Source organism: Melitaea cinxia, chromosome Z (genome assembly GCF_905220565.1).
Source record: "Melitaea cinxia chromosome Z, ilMelCinx1.1, whole genome shotgun sequence".
Classification (NCBI taxonomy): Eukaryota; Metazoa; Arthropoda; class Insecta; order Lepidoptera; family Nymphalidae; genus Melitaea; species Melitaea cinxia.
The window spans coordinates 8741560-8752576 of record NC_059424.1 but is presented as its reverse complement, the minus strand read 5'-3'; the positions used below and the strand labels follow the sequence as shown (position 1 = coordinate 8752576).

The window sequence follows — 11017 nt, the reverse complement described above, 5'->3', positions numbered from 1 at the left end:
TCCCGCGCCACTTGTTGAACAATTTTGCACGGAACAGCAAGGTCAAAGAAGTATCGGTAAAAATATCGTTATGTAGTGATGTCAGGTAACCTTATTGGTATCGTTATAATTCTATTTACCAGTAAAACTTAACGTTGAAAACGTTTCCGTTAAATACTGTAGCAGTATAAAAGGTATTGAAAAAATTTAACGCTATTTACTGGTATTTTATAATTATACAGGTCACGTCACCAAGCGCTGGTAATAAGTAATAACACCCGAAGAGTGTATAACACCATGAAGTGAACATCACTAAGGTGAAGGATATTCCCACAGATTATAGTAATACTTACAGAAACAGAGAGCCCTCTCAAGGTCTATTTCAGCCAACCTAATTGAAACAGCGCCATCTAGACTTTTGGCCCCGAACTAATTATCAATACACCTATATAAATCTACCTCTTCATACTACATATAGCTCAAAATTTATTATTATAGTACTTTGTTGTTTTTGTTTCGCCAATAATTAACAAAACTAAAACAAAAAAGTACTTTATTATTAATCTTTGTATCGAAATCGCTTAATTTTTAATGCTGTTTCATATATCATTTTGCATTCGGTTAATATAAATGTGTTACAGAAATAAATTGACAAATAAACTATTTCGATGCAATGATCACACTGATCACCACAATTTCCAAAATGATATTCAACCAGTAAAGCGGAGGAATACAGGGCACATATTTACAGAAAAAACACAATATGGACATGAAGCTACAACCAACTCCATAGGTAACACCATAGACCAAGTAATGTAATATAGGGTAGGTAGCACTTTATTTGCATTTAATAACATTAGACTGACATGTCTTTGAACAAAGGTCTGTAAAGAGCCATTTGTTGAGAGTTGTTTTTATGTAAAGACTTCCAAGTTCCGGGGCCAATAACAGATGGAGACTCTATCTTTGATAAAGCCATACTGAAGGGATGTGTCCCTGGATCAGGGCTGCCAGATGTACGATTTTAATCGTACTCATACGATTTTTTTGCATTTTTACTCATATACGATCGCTAGACCAAGATCGTACAGAAAATGTAAGATTTTTATATTCCTATTACCTGGAAGCATTTCATAATTAAAAAAACGTCATCCACCGGCAAGCATGAATTTAGGAGAACTACCCCAACTACCTAACGCGTGCCTAGATCTTTTACTTGAATGAAGTCTAATCATAATCATATAAGAGCTGTATTTGTTTGATTTCTAACAAAACTAATATATATAATATAGATATTTTCTCTTTCGGTATTAACTGCGATTTGAAAAAAAAAACATTTTGAAATAAAAAACAATTTGAAACTTATAAAACACTGGCTCAATTTGCTATAAATTTGTTATGTTTTCCCCATTACTGTGCAAATTGTAAACGAGCATTCAGCGAAGTTTATTTAATCAAAACAAAACTTAGAAACAGTTTATCCAATGATACACGTAAGTGCAAATTATTAGCTAATTAATCAATTAAGAAGAAACGAAAATTTTACGAAGTTTAACCCAACAAATTCTTTTATTAAAAAATATGACCACAGAAAATTTTGTATGAGTGTAACAGATAGTTTTATTACATTTATTTTCTAAAACTAAACGAATTTTGATAATTTATAATAAAAAATTAGTACTTAGTCTTAAAGGCTGTACGATCTTTTTATTTCAAAATTTCCTTGGCATACGATTTTTTTTGGAGTTGGCGTACGATCACACTTTTTGTGCACCTGGCAGCCCTGCCCTGGATATTCCGTATTAACGATTATAATTATAATGATTATAATATTTATAATGCTTATATAAAAATATAAATCTATAATATTTTTATACTTTTAATTAATACTTTAAATAAAATTGAAAAAAAAAATAGTACGTAATGCAATTAATTTTTACATATATGTATACAGTGTTGCCAACTTAGTGGATTTTCCACTAGATCTGGTGGTTTAGACACCCCTTTTGGCGGGAAAAAAATGGTTTTAGTGGCTAGTGGATTTTTTAGTGGTTTAGGTTTGTTCCAGTTAGTGGTAAGCTACATAGCTTACCACTAAAGAATGTTCTGGTATTTCTCTAGGATTTTTTTACAGGCACACACAACAGGCAAAAATGGTATATTTTGTTGTGTAGGCAAGACCGAACGAATTCAAGCCTGTCGGCTATTGAAAATTCCCCAAAAATTGTTTATGAATTTCTTGAATGAACATAAACTTTATATGTTCAACTATTGGGTTAAGTTTGATTTGATTCGAAAGACCAAGTTGTTATTTATTTACTCAGTCGTCAGTCAGTTTAGTGAACAGTACAGTTCGCTATTGGTTCTTTAATCTGTAAATGATACTTACTTCTCAATCTTGCTTTAATTTGTTTTTAAACTGTTTAGCGCTTTAAAATACTTTTTGTGGGTTTTTCACCCCCCCGGACAACTATTTTGGGTGTAAACCCCGTTGTTACAGAGATAGCGTGGTTGAAGTTTTGAGGTTCAATTTTTAAATCGGAAAAAATTAACCTACCACCTTTGAGGTTAGAATAAGGCTTGGCTCCAGCGCTGCGGGAAGTGCAGCTCTTCCGCCTTGCCTGCGAAAGCACGCTCACTCATGCTCCGCTCCTCTACGCATTCGTTCGCGCGCTTTCGCACGGCGGGCGAGGGCTGCCCTCCCTCCGCGCCTCCATCTTAAAAAAAAACACTAGGGGAAGAGCAGACCAAGAACATGTGGACAGTGGGGTGCTCCGATTCGGTTTTTGGTATTTTCCGAATTTCTATACCTATATTCTAGCACGCAATGTTACTAATTTTATTAGAATATTATGTCTGACGCGTTATTTTGTATAAAAGTGTCTGTCTATTTGTCAGTCGTTAAAGGTCAGTTCGTATCGTATTTTGATCTTCCAGTAAAGATCGTTTTTACGTAAATTTGTTCGAAAATAACGCGTGAAAGTCGCAGAACGGAGCATAAGTACACTTCCCGCAGCACCAGAATTGAGGTAGAGTCAGAAATAACAAAAATTTAACTTCCCATAAATTAGTCTACTTACAATATTAACAAGTTTCTATATACAATAATTAATGATATTTTTAATAGAGATGTTAAAAAATTTCATTGTGTATACTTGTTTTTTAATTGTTAATTTCGCGCTCTCACGAGTATTCGCTGCACCAGCCTCTCTGTGTCCTGAATCATTATTAATCATTTATCTTACAAACTATTAACTTTATCAAGATTGTTAAACAGAGCAATGTTATTAATAATTAAATTCTCTATAATTTGTTTCTAACAATTTTTTTTCTGGAATCAATTTAACAAAAGTTATTTAAGCATGAATCGGAACATGTAGTTTAAATTACTTTTTTATCTGTTTATTTTACTTTTTTGTTACTAAAGCAGAAACCAGAAAGTAGTTACATTACAAATTGCAGATGAAGCTGATTCATCAGAAGACGATCTTCTATAGTAGTTATGTACTTACTTGTTTCCTTTTTTTCTGTAGTTACATTAATTATTGTTTCCTGTAGTACTTAACTTAAATTATTATTATTTTATTTCATGATAATAATTACGTTGTTGTTGTTGTTGTTGTATTTTCAAATTATATTTAGGTAGGTAGCCGTTGTCTTTGATTTTTTTTTAAGTGGAATTCTGGTGGTTTGAGAGGCCAATAAGTTTTAGTGGTTTCTGGTGGTTTACACGGCTTCATTTGGTGGGTTGGTAAAAATAAAGTTGGCAACACTGTATGTATATCTTTAAAGTTTATTTAGAAAACTAACATTCATGTGGTAACCTTGAATAACCTATAAAAAAAGTTCTTAACGATAAGATAATATTTTAAAACAAATACATGATAAAATTAAATGATGATGAATATTACGTACTATAGTATTGTATAGCTTAGTACTTAATTAATTATTCAACGAATATCAAAGTAACAGTCGTTACGTCGTGTTACTTAGAAGTTTGAACTATATAGAAGCATATTATAGTGTTAACGATTTATACCAGTTGTTTTAATTGAATAAGTCTTACAGCACATAATAATTATGTTTAAGGTAAAACCAACTCAATTCATTTCAAATTATAAAAAAAGTTACACTGATTAGTAAATTCTTCCATATTTTGAAATTAAATATTTGTAACTTTTCTTACAAGGGTCTTGTTGGGCTAGTAACTGGAGGAGGATCGGGTTTAGGGCGAGCAACAGCCGAACAATTATTGAAGCAAGGCGGGTCTGTCATCATATGTGATCTTCCCAATAGCAAAGGCCAAGAAACTGCAAAGCAGTTAGGCCAAAATGTAGCTTTTGTACCCGGTGATGTATGTTGATATTATATATTAGTATTGTTTCATTTTATGAGCGTAATATATAAAAATAATTTATTGTACAGGTGACATCAGAACAGGACATAAAAGCTGCCCTACAAGCTACAGTAGATAAGTTTGGTCGACTGGATGTTGCCGTCAACTGTGCCGGGATAGCTACAGCAACAAGAACTTATAATTTTAAGAAAGATCAACCTTTTGACTTAAATATATTTAAAAAAACTGTCGAGGTTACATAATCTTTTAAATAATTCATAAATAATTTTTTCATTACTCTTAGTTAATTGCTCTTTAACCTTACTCCACGAAATAGCTTCTTTTATTACATATAAGTGTTACAAATATTGAGAAATTAACCTAAAGTAACTTCTTTTACAGATTAACTTAATAGGAACATTTAATGTTATTCGACTGGCTGCTGGTCTTATTGGAAAGAATGCACCTGATGCTGACGGGCAAAGAGGAGTTATTATCAATACTGCCAGTATAGCTGCATACGATGGACAGGTAAAAGCTTCAGTGTGCTTCTGGAATATTAACTAGTTCTGTGAAATTATGAACATGTAATTTCCTTTATTGGTCTGCCAAGAAACAAGCATATAGTCAGTGTTGTAGTGTTCATTTAACCTGTTTCTTTAAAAAATTATAATTTATAATTATGTTGACTGTAACCTTGTGTTGTGTAATAAATTTAAATACACATTGAATCATTATGAATGTAATAAGTTAATTTATATTGAAATTTAAAGCAACATTCTAGACATTTCTCATCACTGAAATAACACTCATTTAATAATTTATTACATGAAACTGAAATCTATATATATAAAAATGAATGTTTGTCTGTATGGCCTTTATAAAATTGTAAGCTATGCATTTGATCATGTCATGATATTCAGCAAAGTGTTGTGCATGAGCCCATAAAGGTTTCTGAGTTGGTACAACCAAAAAAAAAACCGTTGCAATGATAGGGTACAGCTAGTATGAAATAAAGAAGAACATACACATTTATATTGTAAGGAGGAAAGTAATTTGTATTCAACAATGCGTTAAAGTAAAATAATAGTTTATTAATGGTAAATTTTATTACTAAAATATATAGAATACTAGCTGACCTGGTGAACTTCGCAAAGCAATTAATTTAATTATATGTATCAAAATTATATATAGCCTATCTTTCAAGTTAGATCACACGATGTGCCAATTTGATTAAAATCGTTTCCGTAGTTTAGGAGTCCATTGCGGCCAAACAATGTGACACCTAATTTATATATACGAGGGGAGGTCCAAAAGTTCGTGGAATGGAGGGGATGGAGTGGGGATAGGGTAGCTCGCTTACGGTCATACTAATTGGGGAGTCATTAGTATATAAACTGAGTTTCAGCCCTATTGCGTCATTCGCTTACGAACACTCGCCTGCTAAACAAGTAAATCCGGAAGAAAACAAACTATGGAGAAAAATGAACAGCATGCTGTGATAAAATTCCTTACCAAGCAAGGAAAGAGCGCTCAAACCATTTTGAATGAAATGGAAACCATTTATGGGTAACAGTGCCCTAGTAAATAAATAATTTACAAGTGGCATGGTCTTTTTAAACATGGTCGGGATTCGATTGAAGACGACCCCCGCTCGGAAAGGCCAGTTTAGGCCACCGCATCAGACATCATCGAAAAAGTGGGAAAAATTGTACTGGAGGACACCTGTTTGAAAAAAAAAAAAACAGTTATCTGCATTAGTTGGAGTATCAGATACTACCATTTTGCGAATCCTACATGACCACCTGGGTATGACAAAAGTCAGTGCAAGATGGGTACCGAGAATGTTTACGCCGCTTCAGAAACAGCAACGCGTCGATGCATCAAAACAATTTTTGGAGTTGTGTGGAGACGCATCTGCTCAGATTTTGAAGCAGATTGTTACCGGAGATGAAACATGGGTTCATCACTTTGAGCCTGAGTCCAAACAAAAGTCCATGCAATGGCATAAAAAGGGGACACCACCGCCAAAGAAATTCAAAGTGTCGGAGTCGGCTGGAAAGTTGATGGCTCTTGTGTTTTGGGATTGTGAGGGGATATTACTGATTGATTACAAAGAAAAGGGAAGGACCATAACCGGAGAACACTACGCAACGATATTAGAAAAATTGAAGGAGGCCATCAATGAAAAATGTCGAGGAAAATTGACTAAGGGTGTGATGCTCTTGCAAGACAACGCGCCAGTTCACAAGAGCAGAGTTGCAATGGCTGCTCTGCACACGCATGGCTTCGAATCACTAGTCCACCCACCCTACAGTCCAGATCTGGCCCCAAGTGATTTTTATTTGTTTCCTAATTTAAAAAAAAAAGACTTAAGGGGAAGGAAATTTTCCGACGACAATGGGGTAAAGGAGGCAATTTTGGCTCATTTTGACGCAAAAGATAAAAAATATTTTTACGATGGCTTAGAGAGATTAATTCATAGATCTAATAAATGTATTCAGTTTAAGATTGACTATATTGAAAAGGAAAAATAGATTTCTTGGTTAATTTTATTTAAAACCCTTCCATTTCACGAACTTTTGGACCTCCCCTCGTATATATCAACACGTGAAGCAAAAACTACCCCTTTTTACGAAAATTGTCTGGACGGAGGATTATGAAGTTTTGCACACTTATAATTTATATAGAGAAGGAATGCAGAAAGCTAAGATATTTTTTAATTATGCATAAAAATATATAAAATCAACAAAGAAACAATTACATATACACTACCATGTGTTTGACACACATACGCATCATCATCATCATCATCATTCCAGCCTATTGCAGTCCACTGCTGGACATAGGCCTCCACAAGTTCGCGCCAAAAATGCGTGAACTCATGTGTGTTGCCCATAGTCACCACGCTGGGCAGGCGGGTTGGTGACCGCAGGGCTGGCTTTTTCGCACCTAAGACGCTGCTGCCCGTCTACGGCCTGTTGTTTCAAAGCCAGCGGTTAGATGGTTATCCCGCCATCGGTCGGCTTCTTAAGTTCCAAGGTGGTAGTGGAACTTTGTTATCCCTTAGTCGCCTCTTACGACACCCACGGGAAGAAAGGGGGTGGCTATATTCTTTTTTTGTGCCACACAGCACACATACGCATATAATAGTAAAAGAGTACTTTTGCTGATTGTCAAAGTCTGTAGTCAAATTTAAAAAAGGTTATTTTCATAATATTTCGGTTTTCTTTAATTTAAATTTTAATTATGGTCGAATTTCGACTTCTGGGCGACCATTAGTATATATTAAGATTTGTATATGCAATTTTAATTTTTAAATGGTACTATTAATTTTTTCAGATAGGACAAGCTGCATACTCGGCGTCAAAAGCTGGTGTTGTTGGAATGACATTACCTATAGCAAGAGACCTTAGCAAACAAGGGATAAGAGTTGTTACCATAGCTCCGGGTATGTAAAGAAATTTATTGAGTATATAATTTTATTTAAAAGAAAAACTGATAATTGCAATAATCATTATCATTATATATAATAAAACTAAGTTGATAAAATATGCGTGCCGATAAAACATAAAAAGGAGTCCCGGCACGATAAAGCGGCTTATATAGTGTGATAGCCTTTTATCCCCCTCGAACAAGGAAGTTCCCGTTTTAACCTAAAGGGCGTGTTTTTAAAGATATGAGGGCTTTTCCAACCCTTCAACTTGGAAAATAAGTGTAGTGGCGCCATCTGTTGTCGAGTATTTGAACTTCATTCAGAACAACGATTATTTGGGTTTCATTTCAAAAGGCGCTGCGAAAAATTGCTTCATGTGTAGTAATGGCGCGAAATTTAAAATTCCCATTTTAAAAAAATCTTAAATTACATTTGTTACTATAATAAAGTTTTTAATTAATTTTATGTATTTATACAGCAGTAGCTAACTTATATTTTGGAGTTAAAGCGACATAATTTTAGTTATTCAAATTAGTTCTAAAAACATTTTAAAATTTAAGTTTTTAAATGTCGCCCCTTTACTATGTATGCTACAGCTGCAGAATCTATTGTTACGGCAGACGATAATGTTGAGAACATTCTAGAAGGTGTGAGAAAGAAAATATTCTCAAACTTTCTCGAATATCCTAGAGCCTAGCTCTCTGAATATATAAGAGCATGGTGTCACCCGCCAGAGTTAGTTCGATTTGAACAGCGAAACAAGCGATTTCGAAACGAAAAGGAAAGAAGTTATCTGTGAGCCTTTATTTTGAACTTTTGAAGTATCACGTGTGAGTATTTTTAATAGTGTGTTTAATTAATTCTCGATTTTGAAGCGAAGAAGAAAAAAGTTGTTTGTGAGCCTTTATTGTGAAATATCAAATGTGAGTATTTTTAATAGTATGTTTAATTAATTCAAATGTTTTTTTTTTTTTCTTTTCTTTTAATTGTAATTTCCTTAACCTTCAAGCAGTCGCGCGACTTTGTGCGACGATGCCTTCTATATACTTTTGGCCGTAAACAAAATATCGCGCGACCACTTGAGGGTTAAATAATTTTTTTTCTTTGTCTCAACGTACCCCACGTTTACGTAACAATATATTTGTCTATAAAATGTTTTTTTTTATTTATATTTTACAGAATACAATGCCTAGACGTAAAAGAGGAGGAGATCTTGCCGGTTCTGCAGCGAAACGGCGGAAACAAAAAGAATATCGAAGAAATGAAACGGAAGAAGAGCACGAAGCACGTTTACAAAATCAACGAACCAGAATGAGCACCCTGAGAAGTAGAAAAAGCGAAGAAAGAAAAGAAAATAAAAGTATTGAAGAATCGAGAATTTTAAAAGATAATCTAACAAAGGAGGCATGAACTTATTTCTGAAAAGAACAAAGGACACCCAGTATTTATACCTAGAATACCACTGATCTCTTCTGAATTGCCATTTCAATTTAAAAGATCGTAGTTTCCAATTAAATTAGCCTTTAGTTTTACAATTAACAAAGTGCAAGGGCAAACTTTAAAATATTGTGGCATCAACCTCAAAGAATCCTGCTTCTCTCACGATCAGCTATATGTAGCTTGCTCAAGAGTAGGAAATTCGAAAAATTTATATGTATATACATATATATATATATATATATATATATATATATACCCCGGCCAATAAAATGAAAAATGATGTTTATAAACAAGTAGTGTAAATAATGAGAAAATGTCTTCAATATTTTTTTTTTTACTTTTTACGTCATAGTTTATTTTTTTATTTCAACTACCACGTAATCTCATACTAACTCCCGAGCGAAGACGGGTATCATAGCTAATATAATATAAAACTCAGGTACTGTTTATTTTGTTTATATATCACACCTAACTTCTTATATAGCATGAAGATTACAACATTTAGGACATAAAATTGTTATCAACCTTTTTACTGCTAACTTAGCTACTTCACTTAGCAATAAATGTGTCACAAAATTTGTAATAAACGAGAGATGTGTGCAATGTTATATCAATTAACGAGACTTCTATTTTATGTTACATAAATTAAAAATTCTTAATAAAAAGAAACAGTATAAAGAATCTTCTAGCTAAATATTTTCAAATTCAAAATGTGAACGAATTATTTGCATTCTTATTGGGTATTAATACAATTGAAATTAGTTTGTACAATAGTACTACACTAGTAAAATAATAATTTTGATACAGGTTTATTCCGGACTCCATTGTTAGAATCACTACCGGAGGCTGGTCTTCGCGCACTAGAAGCAACTGTGCCATTCCCATCTCGTCTCGGCCGTCCAGAGGAGTTTGCTTTACTAGTTCAGACCATTATACAAAACCCTATGCTGAATGGTGAAACTATACGAATTGACGGTTCATTGAGAATGCAACCTTGAATTTTTGCCGAATAATGTTTAATACAAATTATATGCATTTTGTTATAAATAAATGATTTTTAATAATATTTTTAATTAGTCATTTAAATGATATTACCACATACTGAAAATTATCTTCGATTTATGAAGGAGTTAAGAGCCATTTCACAATTTTACGCTCTGCAAGTTTAGGTAAATTTGGTCGCATCGCGCGAGTCGTACGAGCCGCGCGATCTTTGTGCTAGTAAGTATAATGTGACAACCAAAAGACCATCTTGATCATTTTCTAATGTATAATAAAAATTAATAACTATGGTATAAAATGTTTTTTACATAATTAATTTGTTAAAAATTTTAAGGATGTTATTATAACAACAGTCAATAAATTTAAAATAAAAATAAAAAATCAATTTTATGAAACATTTTTTTTTAAATTGATTTAGTTTTTTCAGTTTACGAATGAATCTAATATTTACGATATGAATAAAATAGCATTTAATGACATCGACACCGACAAACATATTAATTAACAAATAACAAGACAAACAGATTGAAATGCCTATTTGTATTGATAATGTGAGAAAAGAAAATTAAATTGTACATTTGTTTACAGAAATTATCATTATATTATTTTACAGTCATTTTCGTAATATGTTTATTTTATTTATATTTTATTATGAAAGTATCAAATGCGGTTTTTTGCGTTGTGTGAGCGAAAGAGAAGGCTGCGCAGAATTTGGCGTGGACCTTACTCTAAGAGCGCTAGCTCGACTGATTTACTGGGCTTGATGCGTGGTAATATATATTATCTTTTTATTATTTAATATAAAATGTATTAAAAATGGTAAC

At 33.0% G+C, this 11017-nt stretch overlaps 1 protein-coding gene and 1 long non-coding RNA gene across 2 annotated transcripts; both read left to right on the top strand.

The window, feature by feature from the left end:
* The first annotated feature begins 3923 nt into the window (after positions 1–3923).
* On the top strand, positions 3924–10257 carry LOC123668706 (3-hydroxyacyl-CoA dehydrogenase type-2). The gene is made up of 6 exons (XM_045602410.1): positions 3924–4068; positions 4169–4333; positions 4405–4569; positions 4718–4846; positions 7658–7766; positions 9999–10257. The coding sequence occupies exons 1-6, from the start codon at positions 4060–4062 to the stop codon at positions 10187–10189; spliced, it is 768 nt and encodes a 255-aa protein (XP_045458366.1). The 5' UTR covers positions 3924–4059; the 3' UTR covers positions 10190–10257.
* On the top strand, positions 8572–9542 carry LOC123668714. Its single transcript, XR_006745630.1, has 2 exons — positions 8572–8674; positions 8931–9542. It is a non-coding gene; the product is annotated as an uncharacterized LOC123668714 (long non-coding RNA).
* Positions 10258–11017: the final 760 nt, after the last annotated feature.